The sequence below is a fragment of the Octopus bimaculoides genome, chromosome 8 (assembly GCF_046866305.1).
Source record: "Octopus bimaculoides isolate indiv1 chromosome 8, ASM4686630v1, whole genome shotgun sequence".
NCBI lineage: Eukaryota > Metazoa > Mollusca > Cephalopoda > Octopoda > Octopodidae > Octopus > Octopus bimaculoides.
The window spans coordinates 22193443-22213637 of NC_142935.1; the positions used below are offsets into that span (position 1 = coordinate 22193443).

Consider the following 20195-nt stretch of genomic DNA (forward strand, 5'->3'; position numbering starts at 1 on the left):
CCTGGAAACAGAGGTAACTCGAATGTGGAATCTAAAAACAGAAACAATTCCTATCATAGTAGGTGCCTTAGGTATAATAAAAAAATATTCAGACAAATACATAACAAAAACACCAGGACTTACAAATATATATAACATACAGAAAACTGCACTACTGGGCACTGCACACATCCTACGCAAAACACTTTCAATACAGTAAACATAAGAGCACCACAGCACATACCCAAGGCGCACAGAGCTGCGCTCGGTAGTGAAGTGAAAGCACGTTATAAAAATAAAACTACTGAACAATAATAATAATAATAATAATAATAATAATCATAATAAAAAGAACAGATAGCATGGTGCTGTAGGCAGCAAGCCCACTATGCATGCAAGACTCCAAGAGTTACAACAAAAACCTGAGATAAAAAGAATAATAATAACAATAATAAATGCGCTGATGAAGTACCAGGCACTGGCTCTCGTGGCTTCTGATCTTAACTGATTAGAAGTGTTATCATATCCATGTTTTGTCTTGGTATAAAAAGATGGGCTACAGCAAATATTCTGCTGAATACCACAGAATTGCTTGTCTGTTGTTTGACCTTAACCAGTTGAGCATATCTCTTGGTGGCTGATGATATGTGCATCTCTGATCACAAGGAGTAGTAGGGGAGCATCATAGCAATGTATTGAAAAGAATTCTTTGGGGTTTGGATAATTCACCTCTGGAAACATGGGTGTTTTGTTCATCATCCTTAAACAACCCTTATTCAGGGACCTTTTGAGTGGGATGGGTTACTTGACCTGAAGAAAATTCTATCCAGGCTAAAACTGTAGGACATACACTTTTTAACTTGATATGAGATCACCATGTTGCACACATATGGTTGTGGTGCACGTGCCTGGTATACTCGTATCAGACAGGTAGTTATGATAGGTGTGTTGGGTTTCATATATTCAGACTCCAGTGTCACTTTGATAGCATGCACTGCACTCTCTCAAAAATAATAATCATCATCATCATCATCATCGTTTAACGTCCGCTTTCCATGCTAGCATGGGTTGGACGATTTGACTGAGGACTGGTGAAACCGGATGGCAACACCAGGCTCCAGTCTGATTTGGCAGAGTTTCTACAGCTGGATGCCCTTCCTAACGCCAACCACTCAGAGAGTGTAGTGGGTGCTTTTACGTGTCACCCGCACGAAAACGGCCACGCTCGAAATGGTGTCTTTTATGTGCCACCCGCACAAGCCAGTCCAGGGGCACTGGCAACGATCTCGCTCGAAAATCCTACAGGAGCCAGTCAGGCGGTACTGGCAACGGCCACGCTCAAAATGGTGCATCTCATGTGCCACCCGCACAAGAACCAGTCCAGGGGCACTGGCAACGATCTTACTTGGCTTGCCGGGTCTTCTCACGCACAGCCCATTTCCAAAGGTCTCGGTCCGTAGTCATCGCCTCGGTGAGGCCCAATGTACGAAGGTCTTGCCTCACCACCTCAGCCCAGGTCTTCCTGGGCCTACCTCTTCCACGGGTTCCCTCAACTGTTAGGGTGTGGCACTTTTTCACGCAGCTATCCTCCTCCATTCTCACCACATGTCCATACCAGCGCAATCGTCTCTCTTGCACGCCACAACTGATGCTTCTAATGTTCAGCTTTTCTCTCAAGATACTTACACTCTGACGGGTATTCACATTGACATTACACATCCAACGGAGCATACTGGCTTCATTCCTTGCGAGCTTACGTATGTCCTCAGCAGTTACAGCCCATGTTTCACTGCCATGTAGCATGGTTGTTCGTACGCATGCGTCATACAGTCTGCCTTTTACTCTGAGTGAGAGTCCCTTTGTCGCCAGCAGGGGTAAGAGCTCTCTAAACTTTGCCCAGGCTATTCTTATTCTAGCAGCTACACTTTCAGCGCACCCACCCCCACTACTAACTTGGTCGCCCAGATAGCGGAAGCTATCGACTACCTCTAGTTTTTCACCCTGGAATGAGATAGAAGTTGTTTCCTGTTTGTTTGCAGTCTTTATTGCACCTGAACATCTGCCACAAACAAAAACTAACTTGCTAGTTAACCTGCCTTTGATGTTGCTGCACCTCTTATGTGTCCATAGCTTGCACCGGGTACATCTTATAGAGTTACTACCTACTCCTTTTCTACATACTGAGCAGGGCCATCTACCTGAAGGGGTTTGTGTTTTATCTACCTTCCTACTTATTAGGATTTTGGTTTTAGCTAGGTTGACTCTAAGGCCCTTCAATTCTAGACCTTGCTTCCACACCTGAAACTTCTCCTCTAGTTCTGATAGTGACTCCGCAATTAGGGCAAGGTCATCAGCATAGAGGAGCTCCCAGGGGCAACCTGTCTTGAACTCCTCTGTGATTGCCTGGAGGACTATGGTAAATAATAGGGGGCTGAGGACGGAACCTTGGTGGACCCCTACCTCTACCCGGAATTCATTGCTGTACTCATTTCCAACCCTCACCTTACTGGCCGCATCTCTGTACATGGCTCGCACAGCTCTCACTAGCCATTCTTCTATCCCAAGTTTCCTCATTGACCACCAGATAAGGGATCGGGGGACCCTGTCAAAGGCTTTCTCCATGTCAACGAAAGCCAGGTACAGAGGTTTATCCTTGGCTAGGTATTTCTCTTGCAACTGTCTCACTAGAAATAAGGCATCAGTAGTGCTTTTACCTGGCACGAACCCAAACTGCATCTCATCTAAATTGATTCGCTCCCTAATTAGTTGGGCTATGACCCTCTCTGTAACTTTCATAACCTGATCTAACAGCTTGATGCCTCTGTAATTATTTGTATCTAAAGCGTCCCCTTTACCTTTGTAGCAGTTGACTATGATGCTGCTACACCAGTCATAGGGTATGACTCCTTCGTGTATCACCTGGTTCGTAATACGGGTGACTAGGCTATAGCCAACACTGCCAGATATTTTGAGCATCTCTGCAGTGATTCCTGATGGGCCGGGGGCTTTCCCGGTCTTCATACTCTTAATTGCTTTATCTACCCTGGTACTATCAACTCGGATAGCTGGTCCCTCTATTGGGTCGACATAAGGCAGGCTCTCTTTCTCCCATTCATTCTCTTTATTAAGCAATCTATCGTAGTGGCATCTCCAGACCTCTTTCTTTGCATCCTCATTTAATGCAAGCGTACCATCATCCATGCGAACACATTTCTCTCCTACAACATCACTATTCTCTCTCCTACACTGTCTTGCAACCCGAAATACCTCGAGTCTTTGGTCCTCACGGCGCAGAACATTGGCAAATCTTTCCTTATCTGCTTCCCCTCTGGCTAAATAAACCTGTCGCCTAGCCTCCCTTCTGGCACATTGGTACAATTCCCTGCTACCACCGTTCTTCCAGTCCTTCCAAGCTTGTTTCTTTTGTCTAATAGCCCTGTCTACCTCCTTGTTCCACCACCACGTTACTCTGGGTTGGGAGGGGACCTTACACCACCCACAAATCTGGTCGGTGGCTTTCAACAGGTTGTCCCGCAGAAATCTCCAATTGTCTTCCACGTTGTATGATAATAATAATAATAATAATAATAATAATAATAATAATAATAATAATAATAATAATAATAATAATAATAATAATAATGATGATGATGATGATGATGATGATGATGATGATTTCTTTTGCTTGCCACAGGGAGTGTTGGATGAAGGAGACATTACAAAGGCAGATGACATAAGCCTCAGGATTTATATAAAACAGGATTAGAGGGAGAAAACAGCAAATGAGATAAAAATCTATATATCACGCAAATATATACATGGATGATACAGTCCTCTTGATTCAACGAGGTCCAGTTGGAACCCTGCCAGGTTCAAGATTGCCTTACTGCCAGAACATCAAAAGTAGGTACACCCACCAAAGCATTGTTCTCCAACCCACAGGCACATACTTAGATTAGTTCCGTCAACTCTTACCATTTTCACCAGTCATCTGCCTTTTGGCAAATTCAATGGAGAAAAACACTTCCGTTTCCATCATCACCTTCCTTTCTATGTTTAACTTGAAAAATCTCAATGAGGGTTTGACCGAAGAGTTAAGTGTCTATTCTCAGTCTTTGACCTCAACCACCAGACAATCTCTTTTGTCATTGCAACTTGACAGAGAAAAACTGCTTGTTTGACCCAGTTAAGGCTGGCAGAATGATAATTAAGATGAAATCAGCTAATAGTTGGATCCATCCCACATACAACAACAGCTGTTCCTCACAAGGCAACAAATCAGCAATGCCTGAACGTTGAATGAGTGTTAGCAGAATGGTTTCATCGTTCAACAAGCATCCTAAGTGATCCCATCTGATGGCACAATTATACATGTAAAGTTAATCATGAACCGATAACACCCCTCCATAACACTACCAGTATCAAAATTTCTAGTCATTATCTATAGTAGTCCCTGATCCCAAAGTCTTCCAGAACTGACCTGGCATCTCATCGTCTTACAAACTAGTGTTTCCTTGAGAATGTTGTTGCTGTTTCTCAACACTAGCCCTCTATATATTACTAATCATATATATATATATATATATATATATATATATATATATATATATTATTAATCACATTCTACACTCTTGGAGTGGTTGGTGTTAGGAAGGGCATCCAGCTATGGAAACTCTGCCAAATCAGATTGGAGCCTGGTGTAACCATCTGGTTCACCAGTCCTCAGTCAAATCGTCCAACCCATGCTAGCATGGAAAGCGGATGTTAAACGATGATGATGATGATGATGATTACTTGAGAGGCATAGGATGGTGAATATATGACAATATTCCAAGACACATGGTTACAAATATTGATAGATAGGTAAAGTCAATAATAGTAATAACAATATCTAACTAGGACCGATTTTAAAAATCATATGTGTATACACATGCATACATGTGTGCGTAAATGCATGTACATTTGTGTTAGAGATTATATTTAAGCATATCCAAAATGTGCTGGCTTGCACCTTTTCAGTTGTCCATTGAAATCTGATGGTTGGACAGTCAGATTTGTGATCCACAAGCTGGACCCATTGCAGTTAGGTGTGGTCATAATGATGTGGAAACCAAGGTGCCATCTCTTGGCTCTCTCTCACACTGTTTTCTGATTGCCTTCTCCATCACCCTCTAGCCCCACTGCTGCCAAGTGATATATTCAGTAGCAACATCCTCAAACTCCTTGAGCCTGATCTTGGACTTCCTCCCAACACAGTTCATATGATCCTTATTAAAACTTCTTTGGTTCTTTAGCTGAGTGTTGCTCATAATGTTCTTTGCAAGTATTTGAGTGTGACACACACAATCAAGCCAGGTAACTCACAAAAACATTGGAGGTAGCTCATGTGAAAGTACAAGGATTTAGCATGATTGTAGACTACCCAAGCTTCACAGCTACAAAGAATGGTGATGATACAAGTCATTTGTCATACAATGACCCTTGAGAAGGAATAAGGCTCTAGTGACCCTTCAGAAGGAATAAAGCTCTAGTGACCCTTCAGAAGGAATAAAGCTCTAGTGACCTTTCAGAAGGAATAAAGCTCTAGTGACCCTTCAGAAGGAATAAAGCCTCTTGTTCTAAAAGGTTGTGTGCCAAAGCCGCTAAAGGTTGCCTATGCTTGTTTAACCTATTTGTAACCATACTTCTGTAAAAACTACACTGTCTTCGTTTCAATTAATTATGAAAATAACAAAGAATTTATTAGAATAATTTTGTCATTATTAAGCTGGTGTTTGGAACATAAATTAGGGTGAAGATTTGAGGGAAGGTTTTAATCTAAATCGCTTTAAAACATGAAGTTTATACCATAGAACCAAAGGCAATCTCAAACAATTTGGTATGAAAAGGGTTAATATGGAACAGGATTTCATCAATGCTGTCATAAACACACACACACACACACACACATACACACACACACACACACACACACATACACACACACACACACACACACACACTTTTAACAGCAATATAGAACGAATGTTATCTCCACCTTACCACTGTCTCCCACCAACACTATTGTATATGGATCACCACCAGATTAATTTCACAATCCCAAAAGTATGACAATATTTTCTCATATAGCAAAGTAGTATTCATACCATTTGGCTAAAGGAGGATTATCCAAGGATTATCAATGTTGAGTAACAGTATAATCCAAGAAATCACAAGACCAACCTCAGGGAACCAACTTATTTATTTATTTATTTATTTATTTATTCACACTGCTGCAGAATATTTAGTGAAGTAAATTAAAAACAGGTATATTGTATCCCAAATTAAAACACCGTTCTTGTAATAAACTGAACACAATACAACCATTTCACCGTATGTCAGCAATATATATGCAACAAACTATGAATTTTTTTTTTAGCACTGATATATATATAATCATTATAAATATTTGATTGAATCACTAGAAAAGGTTAATTTAATCAAAACACCTTGGATATTTAGAATTAACACTCCATTTTGCTTAAGTTCAAGGTAATAGTTATCATTTATAAACAGAAGCGTCCTTGCCCGTTTAACTCTTTTGCATTCAGGTTACTCTGTCAAACACAATGCTCATTTATTCACACTGCTTTGAACTAATCATACATTATCTTAGCTTCAAGATTTCAATGATGTGACTGTATATTTTTTAAATGACATTGTAGGGTAGTTATGAGAGGCCAAATCTGGTTGCTTTCAACATAAAACTGGTAGAATATTTGGCCTGGATATGGCCAGTTTAAATGCTATGTCCAATTTAATGGCATGTTTCAGAAAAGCTGAAGATGTTTGTTGTAAAGTAATATTAGACCAATTCAGGATAGAGAAGAGAAACAGGATCAGATTTGGTTCTGTTTCTCTTTTCTGTCTCTTAATTAGTACATGTAATGTCTGTATATCAGCTTACGCAGAAAATCTTAGTTTATTCAATCATAAATTCAAGATATTAATGTTTACAGTGAATAAACATATGTTAATAAACTGCCCACTATTACTAGAAAATTGTTTTCTTCATCACATTGAGTTTTAGCAAGTGATCAAAAATATAGCGACTAGTAAAAACAGGCAAAGGCAGGAATAAACCATAAGTAGATATAAAGAGAGAAAAAAAAGCATAGAAATAACAAAAGGTCAAGAGGTCAAACCACTTATTTCTTCTACAGAATTATGTAACTCACCACAAGACTGCCATGACAGATTCAGAGACATTCAAAATCAACATTAAAGAAGCAGAATGAGTTACACAAAATCATTTCCTTATATAAACTTAAAGAAATTCTAAATCCAAATACATATTAGAAAGGAATGGATTCTCTTGATACAATCTATTACATTGTGTGTGCATAATATTTTAAATCATTCATATGAGAGAGGATCAGTAAACATTTCTGGGGTGAACATATTTACAGGAAACTTTGGGTTATGGAACTATGAAACTGACATTGTAAATACCTTAGCATGTGTACTGATGCAGGGGCCATAGAAAGATAAACACATGAATAAAACACACACACTAGGGTTACTTAAGCTAATTAGACAGAAGTTCAGAACTTGATAGTAATTATTTACATTATTTACATTTGACGGATATTTGTCCTCATCTTGTTTGTTGTTAACACAACGTTTTGGCTGATATACCCTCCAGCCTTCATCAGGTGTTTTGACAGTAACTGCTGTAAGAAGAAATCTAACAATGCAATCTAGTCTTCAATGATAACTTTTGGGGAGAATTTTAGCCTCAAGATTGTTGTCAGTTCAAATCGGTACCCTGGCTCTTGAAGAATTCGCAGGAACTCCAATATCATCTTGGAGCAATGAGTTAACCAATAATTTAATCAAGACCGCATGCTTAAAGTTTCATTCCAGAAGACCTTGATACTTCTGTTTATGTTTGCACAGTATGAAGCCAGTATAGTTTGTCTCATTACTTAGTGGTTTGAGAAACAGAGAGTGATAATAGAAGTATGGAAATTGTATGATTGACTTAAAGACATTGACCCCAACATGGCCACAATCAAACAGACTGACTCATCAATTTCAATGAATGAATGCCAGTTATTTTATCAAGTGAACTGCCTATTTATTGACTTACAGCATAAGCAGTAGAGTGATGCACAGACAAACTCACCCTTAATGTATTCAGGAGGCACAATCTACCCGACACTGTGAGACATGGATGAGCCCTTGAATTACAGGAGCAATTGACTCAGTTGGGCTCTGTGCAGCTTATATTCAAACAACAGACACACACACACACACACACAAGTCTATGCTGGCTGACACTCAATGAGTTGTGGTGTGAGACTGAAACCAGGATCACATGGCTGTTTTAAGTGAGCTTCTTAACCACATAGCTATGCAAAGGTCATACACAGTTGAACATTTCGCCCGGCTAGGTTCGGAGTCCCCTCGATAGGGGCTGCCCAGAGCGGGTGCCAGGCCCATTCGGAGCCGGCGGCGATCGGCGGTGTTCTTTTCGGCCCGAGAGTCAGGTTGCTTGGGAACGCAGCCCAAAGCGGGTGGTAAGCTCCATCCAAGGCTAAATACGGGGATGAGTCCGATAGCCGACAAGTACCGCGAGGGAAAGTTGAAAAGAACTTTGGAGAGGAACCAGAAGAATCAACTCCAGTACTAGAATGGAACTTTATTTATCAACCCCAAATGGATTTAAGGCAAGCTTGACCTTAGCAGGGTTTGACCTCAGGTGCAGAGAAAGACAAAGACTGCAAGATATTCCCCATAAAGTTTCACACACACACACACACACACACACACACACACAACCACACTTATCATCATCATCGGTTTATATTAATTTTCAACACTGGCATAAGCTGGACTGATGATCTAAGTCACTCCCTATTTCTGAGTCACTGTGGAGGTCAGAGGACCACATTTTGCCCTTACGTTCCATTTTTCACATGGTCACTATGGATGGATGTTCTTCCCAACACCAACCATTTTGCAAGAGTAACGAAGATACATTTGATTGTGACACAAGTACTAATAATACCATCATGTCCTCAACAAGACTTTTAAAGAATCCTCGTGATTTAATATTGCTTCTGCTAACCACTTTACAAGGATGTTCTGTACTGGGTGCATTTTATAGTAGAACCAGCAGTGGTGAGCTTGCTTTGTACCTCACAAAACTAAATAGGTGTTTATATATATATATATATATATATATATATATAACTCATGTTATGCTTAGAAACAATGCACGTTACCAGAATTTTAAACTCAAATAGAACAAAGAACTCCAAATCCTTAAAATATCATTAATTGATCTGACTTCATTTTATACACACACACACACAAATGTGTACATGTGTGTGTGTGTGTGTGTGTGTGTGTGTGTGTGGGCGCATGGTACCGTGAGGGAAATGAAGAGGAAGAAAAATCCTCTAACAGCAACTAGGAGTAACACTTGACACTTGTGATAGGAATAACTATTTATATAACAGTGCCTATCAAAGTGGCCACATTCCAAAGCTTCCTGGAAAGGCAAGTTAGAGGGAAAAAAAAAGATGGTTGAACATTTTAAATGTATCAATGGATAGCAAGCAGCTGGCTACTATAAACTACTTCCTGATGCAGCCTGTTTACTATGAATGTCAATGTGGTTAGAGTGAAATACTATTGCAGAATATTGATTACAGAAAAATCAGCACCCAAACTCAACACACACATATACAGAATCATCCTCATCATTTTACGTCTGAGTTCCATACTGGATTGGACTGGACGTTATATATTTCAATATAAAAGCCTGGAAATAAAAGGTCTTGAGATCATGTTCTAGATTGTGTAGCAAGAGTATAAATGCTGTAAAGAATGCTGAATGATAAAAATAGTGACTCACCTTTCCATCAGAATCTTCACTAATCCTATAGTGGTAAACCCTTCCTTCATATCGTACAGATATGGAGCGTTGACCCGGGCTACTTTCACTCTCGCGAACTAAAAAGCTGCCGTTAATTCCACTGCTTAGTAAATATTCCGAAGCATTCCTGGATATAGGTCCATGGTACCAGGAGAATTTGTCTAAGCTATTAACTGGAGCAATATAGTTACTTGGTACCCAACCAATGTCACCAGCTTTGTTCTTTACCTCACACCATTCACCACCTTTGTTGTAGCCAAGAATCGTCATTTGTTCACCTGCACAGATAAAACAAAAGAGAGTTTAGTCATTTGAGAGTACAACAAAGGATGAAGAGGTTAAATAAATACAAGAACAAGATACTCATAACTTAGTTGTTCAGAATGGTTGTAGCAGGTTTTCAATTTTTCTGACAGTGGAGAGTAAAATTTAACCTAAAAGTTGAAGTAATAAAGATATCAACCCAATACAATACAACAGAAAATTTAAACTATCATATTTACTCAAACATAAGTCACGCTATTTTATACTTGATGTCAACAGGCAAAGCTGGGGTGTAACTTATGCACAGGGCAAAGCTAAATGAGGAAGAAAAGTTTTTTTTTTACCAAGAATTAACACTAAATTAGGGATTAACACTAAATTAGTGACTTATACACAAGTAAATATGGTAAAAACAAATGAAAACTTAAATCTAATTTTAAAATAATTATTTCTAAATAAGACACAAGGCCAACAATTTTTGAGCAGGGGAGCTTAATTAATTACATTGTACACAGTAAGTGACTGGTATTTTATTTTATCAACCCTAAAAGGACAAAAGGCAAAGTTAACTATAGCAGGGTTTGAACTCAGAACATAAAGAGCTGGAATAAACACTGCAAAGTATTTTCTTTGACATTCTAATGATTCTACCAATCCACCGCACTAATTTAACCTAAAAATAATGACATGCTAAATGTAACTTAAAAATAATGGTTTCTGACCTAGGCACAAAACCAGCAATTTTGAGGAGAGGAAGGTGTGAGTCAATATTATTGACCCTACTACAAGACTTGGAGGGATAAAAGGCAAAACTGACAACAGTGTGGTTTGAACTTGGGGTGTAAAGAGCAAGAACAAATACTGCAAAGCAGTTTGTCCAACACTCTTAATAGTTCTGCCAACTTGCTGCCTTCTAAGTTAAAAATAATAAAAAAAAAGTATCATTTAAACATTTAAAGAATCACTAAAAATTAAAAAGTAATTAAAAAGCACATCATCATCGTCATTTAAAATCCATTTTCCATGCTGGAATGGGTTGGACAAGGCCAGAAGCTGTATCAAGCGCCATTGTCTGTTTTGGTATGCTTTCTAAGCTGGATGCCCTTCCTAATGCCAACCACTTTACAGAGTGATTATCGTGTGGCACTAGCACCAGTGCTTTATATGTGGCACCAGCACCCTTATGGTCACCAAGTACTTTGCAAGACCCCACCCCAAAAATGTGAAATTTAAATTATCAAATAAAAATAACCTAAAACACAATAAAGTAAAATGTATGTCACAAATGGTAAAAATTAACAAAGTTTTGCTAGGAGAGAATAAAACTAACATCTATTGTTCAATGGAATAATTTTACCATGTAGCCAAGTCCTATCTGCAAGCAACAATCAATGGTAGCTTATAGGCAGAAATGGGATAAACACCTTCATATTTTAAATTCTTGATTCAGAAAGAGATTCTTTTTCCTGTCATGAATATAGAATTTATTAGTATTGTTCACATATCAATGAAAGTTTTTTGTCCTCCTTCTATTTTCCTTTAGTAAGATAGTTTACTCTAAAGCTTATATTTTGTATTGTATTTAAGGAAAGGGGAAAAAAAAACATTTCTATATCACATAACACTAAACTGTTACTAGATTTGAACTTTCACGCTATGCTTTACATTGACCAATAAATAATTAACTTTACTCCTCCTTTCCCCACTAAAATAAAAAATAAAGAAAGAAAAATGGTAAGTTGTTCTATTTGATGCAGAAGAAGAAGGACAATGACATTATAATCTTTAAAAAAAAATACTATAGTAAGAATTAAATTTTATTCTAAAAACAGTAAACATTTCAATTTAACCTAAAAACACTCAAAGTTCAAACTTAACTAAAAAGAACACTAACATTTAAATTTGACTCAGAAACACCAAAAAGTTTAAATTTAACCTAAAGAGAAAATATACAAAATATACAAATTAGACTGAAACGAAAACCAATATTTCTCTTATGTCATTAGAATGCCATTAATTGTGCAGTAGTTCCAGTTACCCAAGCACCACTTCCAGATACACTGAGGCTAACAATTACACATAAGTTCCACCACTTACAGCAGTGAACTTTCTCTCTCCAAAATAACTTCGCACATCCAAACAGAGTGGTTTATTGAGAGCCAAGACAAGTGCAGTAATGATCACAAAAACACAAATCACTGAGTCTTCAGCTGTCAAGTCAATGAAGTTGGCCAGCTGCAAATAGCCCTCTGTTAAGAGCCTACCGCTCCTGTCAGCTCCTGGAAATGGTTAAATGCTAGCCAGGCCATGTAGTCAGCTGGCAACAATATTAGGATATTTCTTATCAGACACACAGGGCTGATGAGTGTTTCTTTAAGAAAACAAATTATAGATGGTATGTCAATGAACACGACTAGCTCTGTAGTAATGTCATTTATGAGATCAACCAAGAAAAATTACTCTCCCCACCACAACAAATTATTGAACTCAACTTTTGAATTCAATACAGAGCTTGATGGATAACACCAGCAGACTTTGTCAAATGTTAATATAGATATAGTCCAACCTTTTTGTCATTATTTTAATATTCTCATACTTTAAGGCAGTGAGCTGGCAGAATCATTAGCAAGGCACTGGGGTTGATGTAATCGACTTAATCTTTTTGTTTGTCCTTGTTTGTCCCCTCTATGTTTAGCCCCTTGTGGGTAATAAAGAAATAAGAATCATTAGCATGGCAGGCAAAATGCTTAGTGGCATTTCATCTGACTTTATGTTCTGAGTTCAAATTCTGTCAAACTCCACTTTGTCTGTTATCCTTTTGGGGGTCGATAAAATAAGTACCAGTTGGCACTGGGGTTGATGTAATCAACTTATCCCTACCCCGAAATTGATGGCCTTGTGTAGTCCAACCTGCTTTATCATTCTTTATTTTAATATTCTCATACTTCACAACAATCATTTCAACTAGATCTTAGGAGCTATGTTTCTGCTCCTATATATGTCTGTCTGTGTATACATATATTTGCACATGTGTTGGACTACTTTCAGAAAACTAAAAGTAGTTATTTAGGGCTGCTCTGATAACTTAAAATTACTAACTATTATTAAGCTATAACTAAATTTTCATTGCTTATGAAGTCTGGGACCTCTCACTCACAACAACAACTTCATATTATACAGATAAGTGTTGGCTTTGTAGTATCTCTTTTACTTGTTTCAGTCATTTGACTGCAGCCATGCTGGAGCACCGCCTTCAGTCGAGCAAATCGACCCCAGGACTTATTCTTTGTAACCCTAGTACTAATTCTATCGGTTTCTTTTTGCCGAAGCGCTAAGTTACGGGGACAAACACAGACACACAAACACACATACATATATATATATATATATATATATGACAGGCATCTTTCAGTTTCTGTCTACCAAATCCACTCACAAGGCTTTGGTCGGCCCGAGGCTATAGTAGAAGACACTTGCCCAAGGTGCCACGCAGTGGGACTGAACCCGGAACCATGTGGTTAGTAAGCAAGTTACTTACTACACAGCCACCAAACTTTTACTTCAACTGGAGCATTAGCTGAGCCAAACTGACCAATCTCAGAGAGCCTTTGAAGGCCCTGAGTACAAACCTTTCCTCCAGATAAATCCAATACAAAAAAAAAAAACAGAGTAGGGACATTCCAGAGAAGAATTATTCAAGTTTATTTGCCAAAGAACAAAACAAAACCAACTCAAAGGCCCAGTTTTCAAGTGACACAGCAGTGCTAATGATAATAAGAATATACTTCATACCAGTAATAACTGCTTCTAGCATAGGCACAAGACCTGAAACTGGGGGGAGGGAATGGTTGATTATACTGATTCCAGTGTTTAACAATTAAATTACAATTTAATTTATTGATACCACATGGTTCCGGGTTCAGTCCCACTGCGTGGCACCTTGGGCAAGTGTCTTCTACTATAGCCTCGGGCCGACCAAAGCCTTGTGAGTGGATTTGGTAGACGGAAACTGAAAGAAACCTGTCGTATATATGTATATATATATGTGTGTGCGTGTGTGTATATTTGTGTGTCTGTGCTTGTCCCCGCAACATCGCTTGACAACCGATGCTGGTGTGTTTACGTCCCCGTAACTTAGCGGTTCGGCAAAAGAAACCGATAGAATAAGTACTAGGCTTACAAAGAATAAGTCCTGGGGTCAATTTGCTCGACTAAAGGCGGTGCTCCAGCATGGCCACAGTCAAATGACTGAAACAAGTAAAAGAGTAAAAGAGTATACCAAAGGGATGAAAGGCAAAGCTAAACTTGGCAGAATTTGAACTGAAACAAATACCACATGGTATTTTGTTCCACATTTAAATGGTTCTTTCAATGTACTACACCTAAATAACAAGAATAGCTGTTTCTGGCATTGAGTTCTTTATTTTTTTAGCACAGACACACAACCTGAAATTTGGTGTGAGGGGAAAATCTATATCATTGATCATACCACCTTCTTATTATGATAACCCTAATCCTTTTGACTATAGGCACGACACCTGAAATTTTGGGAGAAGGGCCTAGTCGATTACATTGATCCTAGTGCTTAACTGATACTTTATTTCATTGACCCTGAAAGGATGAAAAGCAAAGCCAACCTTGGCAGAACTTGAACTCAGAATGTAAAGACAGACAAAATTCCACTAAGCATTTTGCCTGATGTGCAAACAATTCTGCCAGTACATCACTTTAATAATAATTATAATAATGATAATAATAATAGTAATCCTTTCTATTGTAGGCACAAGGCCTGAAATTTTGGAGGAGGGGCGCTAGTTGATTACATCGTCCCCAGTTTTGAACTGGTATTTACTTCACCAACTCTGAAAGGATGAAAAACAAAGTCAAACCTTGGCAGAATTTGAACTCAAATTGTAAAACCGGAAGAAATGCTGCCAAGTACTTTGTTTAGTGTGTTTGCAATTTTGCTATCTTCCCACTTTATAATAATAATAATAATAATACTCTTTTCTACTATAGGCACAAGAACTGGAATTTGCGGGGAGGGGCTAGTTGACTACATCATCCCAGTGGTATCTATTTTATTGACCCCAAAAGGAAGAAAGGCAGAGTTGACTTTGGTGGCTTTTGTCTGATGTGCTAAGGGTACTGACAGCTTGCCACCTTAATAATAATAATAATAATAATAATAATAATAATAATAATAATAATAATAATAATAATAATAATAATAATAATAATAATAATAATAATAATAATAATAATAATAATAATAATAATAATAATAATAATAATAATAATAATAATAACAACAACAACAACAGTACAAAGCCAGAAAGAGGAATAGTCAATTAATTCAATTCTAGTATGGACTGGTAATTTACTTTATCAACCCTCAGAAGAATAAAAGGCAAAAGTTAATAAAAGTTAACTGCTGGTGTGAAGCATGTTACACATGCACACATACATCTACAGTAGTAATAAATAAAGTGCTTGCCCTAAGTGCTTTGTGAACAGTAACAGTCAGCTGAAGGAAGACTCAAGTTAAGCCAGATGTCAAAACTTAAAAGAAACAGAGCGCAAAAGAAAAAAAAAAATCTTTGGAGTTAGAAAGGAAAGAAATAGCAAACATAAAGTAATTTGGAAATTGGTATGGGAGCACCCATCAGAGAACATGACTTGTAACTTGAAATGAGCAGCAACACAAACACACAAACAACTAGTGTATGTGTCTAAGAACATGTATACTTGAATGATTCATTATTAGATATCTTAACCCTTTTAATAGAAACCCCCACATGAATTCTTCTCTCATTCTATGATATAAATCTGTCTATTTTAAAATATTTATGTTGAAATTTAAATCTCCTATTATAGTTTTATTTAATAAGCCTGCCAGTGTTCCAAATTCTAAGTAAAATAATGAAAATAATGGAAAAAATAGGTTGTTAAATTTACTATCCCTTGCCCACAGAAAAAAAAAAAAAATTCTAAATTATTTTTAAAACTGAAAAATATAGGGCAGTGTGTTAGTAATACAGCTATGGAAGGTTTTAAATTATACTAAGGTTTCACTTATACATCTAAAGAAACCTAAAAGTTTTCTGGGTGCTTTGAATGTATTCATGCATATGTACACACTCATGTTTATTCAAAAGGAAGGCCGGTACTTTACCCATGTAATGCAATATTAAAAGAGAATATCTAGGCAGGAGATTAGGTTTTACGCATTTTCTATTCAGAGACAAATCTATATAAAAAAATGAGAGATGATGAGGATAGTGGTAGTGGTGGTAGTGCTAATGATTGCGATGAGAGGGGGTGATAATGAAAACTGGTGATAATGAAAACTGGTGATAATAATGGTGATGGAGGTGGTGAAGATCGTTTCTGCTATTTAGCCCCAAAGATACCTATCATAAAAGTATACCATCCTTTACTTATTTTTTTTTTCTCAGATACAGTATGCCTAGGAATCCTATTATTCAAATTGTCATTTCTGGATTTTAAGAAGGCAGGATGAAACTGGAGAGATATTTGACTTTTATTTCTAGCAGATCAAACAACCAGGCTAAAGGCTCCTCATCCACTGGTAATTTTTTCTGTTAGGTTAATGTAATTACTCTTCATCTCCCAAGTCACTAACAAACCAATTCAAGCAGATTTATGGTACACAAGTAGCTTGTTGAATGTATAGATGTGACCCATATACCCAGTACTGTAGATCTCTCACATGCAGCAGTTTGTATGAACTGCAGTGCAGCAATATAGATGTGTTGCATTGTCTTTATTATCTACTTTGCTCGTGAATGCAGTGAAAATGTACTGAGTAGCTTTTGCCTAGATTTGGCCAGTATGATGAAGGTCTTCTAGAATTTTAGAGCAAGGGCCACTGAAACAACATTTACCTTTTGTCCGGTTTCATTCATTGAATTGCAGCCATGCTGGGGACACTGCCTTGAAAGCTTTAGTTGAACAACTTCACACCCCTACACCACCACCCGCATATTTATTTTTGAAGTTTGGCTCCCCTACTCCTATATTCATTTCTGAAGTATTTTTAAATAGGATTTAAAGTTTTAAATTCTATTGGACTATTTTGACAAACCACGAAGTTATGGGGATGTAAACAAACTAACACCTGATGTCAAGCGTTGGTGTAACAAACATAAATACATCATGCACACACACACACATATATATATATATATATACATATATATATATATATATATATATATATATATATATATATATAGAGAGAGAGAGAGAGAGAGAGAGAGAGAGAGAGAGAGAGATACAATGGGCTTCTACACAGTTTCTTATTTCTTTATTGCCCACAAGGGGCTAAACATAAAGGAGACAAACAAGGACAGACAAATGGATTAAGTCGATTACATCGACCCCAGTGAGTAACTGGTACTTAATTCATCGACCCCGAAAGGATGAAAGCCAAAGTTGACCTCGGCGGAATTTGAACGCAGAACATAATATGGCAGACGAAATACCGCTAAGCATTTTGCCCAGCGTGCTAACGTTTCTGCCAGCTGGCCGCTGGGCTTCTATACAGTTTCTGCCTACTAAATCCACTCACAAGGCATAAATAAACTCAGAGCTATAGCAGGTGACACTTGCCCAAGGTACCACTCAGTGGGACTGAACCCAAAACCACATGGCTGTAAAGTAAGTATCTTAAATACACAGATATACTTTTTATTATTATTATTTTTTCCTGCTTTATCGCTTTATTAAGGTTCAGCCAAACAAAAGAAGCAGTACTCGTAAGGTTCACAAAAGAAATTGATACAGATGTTCAAACTGTAATCTTTCATCTTTCACTTCTTTCAGTCATTAGACTGTGGCCATGCTGGGGCACTATGTTGAAGAATTTTAGTCGAATGAATCAACCCCAGTACTTTTTGTTTTTTTTAAATACTGGTACTTATTCTATCAGTCTCTTTTGCCAAATTGCTAAGGTACAGGGATGTAAACACACCAACACCAGTTGTCAAGCTGTGGTGGAAGACGGACACACACACACACACACACACACACACACACACACACACACACACACACACACACACACACACAACAGGCTTCTCTCAGTTTCCATCAACCAAGTCCACTCACCAGGCTTTGGTTGGCCCGAAACTGTAGTAGAAGTCTATAGGTGCCACATAGTAGGACAGAACCTGGAACTATGAGGTTAGGAAGTAAACTTCTTACCACACTGCCATACCTGTGCCTGTTGAACATTACTCTTAATGCTTGCAGGTGAAACACGAGCAGGAGGAAATTCCAGAGAATTTCTGGGATGATATGACTGGAAATAGTAGTGGGTGTAGGGTGAGATATTGTCTGGGTGTCAAAAGGAGGTGGGTTTAGTTTGTGGGGTGGGCCAGGGTGGAGATGATATGTAATTAGCCGGCTCCAAGGACTTGAGACTATTCCAGTCACAAAGCTAGAAGAAAAGTGAGGAGATAATGAGTCTGTGAGCTAAGGGGTGTAATGTTTTAAAGAGTGGTTATTTGTCAGGCATTCAGATTAGCCCTTTTTATGATGTGGTCTGGGATGTTGTTTGTGTAGGGCAGTGGTCCTCAAACACGGTTCACATGATCTTAGGAGTCTGTATAAGATTATGTTGTTAAAATTTATGTGTAATAAATTACTTATACTTCTATAGTACACCAAATATTAAAGCTTTTTTTATACAATTCCTAATAATATCTCCCATGTAACATCATGTAAAAGCACCCATACGGCCCCATGTAAAAGCGTCTGTGTGGTGCCACATAAAAGCACCCAGCACACTCTGTAAAGTTGTTGGTGTTAGGTAGGGCATCCAGCCATAGAAACCATGCCAAATCAGACTGGAGTCTGGTGCAGCAACAGCACCCCCACACACACACACTTCTCCGAGCTTACCAGCTCTAGTCACACCATCCAACCCATGCCAGCATGAACAACAGACACTAAATGATGATCTCATTCTAAAAACATGTTGTTGGCACTCCATCGCTTACGACATCGAGGGTTCCAGTTGATCCGATCAACGGAACAGCCTGCTCGTGAAATTAACGTGCAAGTGGCTGAGCACTCCACAGACACATGTACCCTTAACATAGTTCTCGGGGGTATTCAACGTGACACAGTGTGACAAGGCTGACCCTTTGAATTACAGGCACAACAGAAACAGGAAGTAAGAACGAGAGAAAGTTGTGGTGGAAGAGTACAGCAGGGTTTGCCACCATCCCCTGCCGGAGCCTTGTGGAGCTTTAGGTGTTTTTGCTCAATAAACACTCACAACGCCCGGTCTGGGAATCGAAACCGTGATCCTATGACCGCGAGTCCGCTGCCCTAACCACTGGGCCATTGTGCCTCCACCTCTAAAAACATAAATAGCATTCTTTAAACATGGAATGATGACAGAGGGTCCACCCAAGCAAAATAGGAATCAAAGGGGTCTGTAGGTAAAAAATGGTTGAGAACACCATCCCAAATGTAGGAGCAATATTCAAGTCCCTCTTGAGCTTTGTAAAGAGTCAGTAGTTGACCAGAGCTGAAGTACTCGCTGGTTTGCAGCTAATACATGTCGCTATAGAAACTGATATCAGTAGATCATAATGTATGAAGGCTGCTGTCTATTTTTGGACATAAGAAGACAAGAAACTAAAAGAAATAATTTGTCTATTTAGGTTAATTAGTTTGAGGATTAATGAATTGAAACTTTGCCAACAACATTATGTGATGTCTCCCCAGCAAAGTCCATGGTTGTCTTAGTTTTCACAGCTGAGAAGTATGTACCACTTCTGCTTCAGTGCTGGAAGTAGGGATTGATATTAAAATGGCTGTCCAATCATCATCATCATCATCATCGTTTAACGTCCGCTTTCCATGCTAGCATGGGTTGGACGATTTGACTGAGGACTGGTGAAACCGGATGGCAACACCAGGCTCCAGTCTGATGAGTTATAAATATACTTGGTCCCACAATTATTTATGCAAGATATCTAAACGTTCAGTG

General features: G+C 38.3%; 1 protein-coding gene across 4 annotated transcripts in view; it reads right to left on the reverse strand.

The window, feature by feature from the left end:
- Positions 1–20195, reverse strand: part of LOC106872032 (uncharacterized) — a 335806-nt gene that overhangs the window by 115833 nt on the left and 199778 nt on the right. For all 4 annotated transcript variants that reach the window (XM_014918872.3, XM_052969985.2, XM_089356175.1 and 1 more), the window contains exon 3: positions 9884–10182. In XM_014918872.3, coding sequence (XP_014774358.1) covers positions 9884–10182 — 299 coding nt within the window. The remainder of the gene's footprint in view (positions 1–9883; positions 10183–20195) is intronic.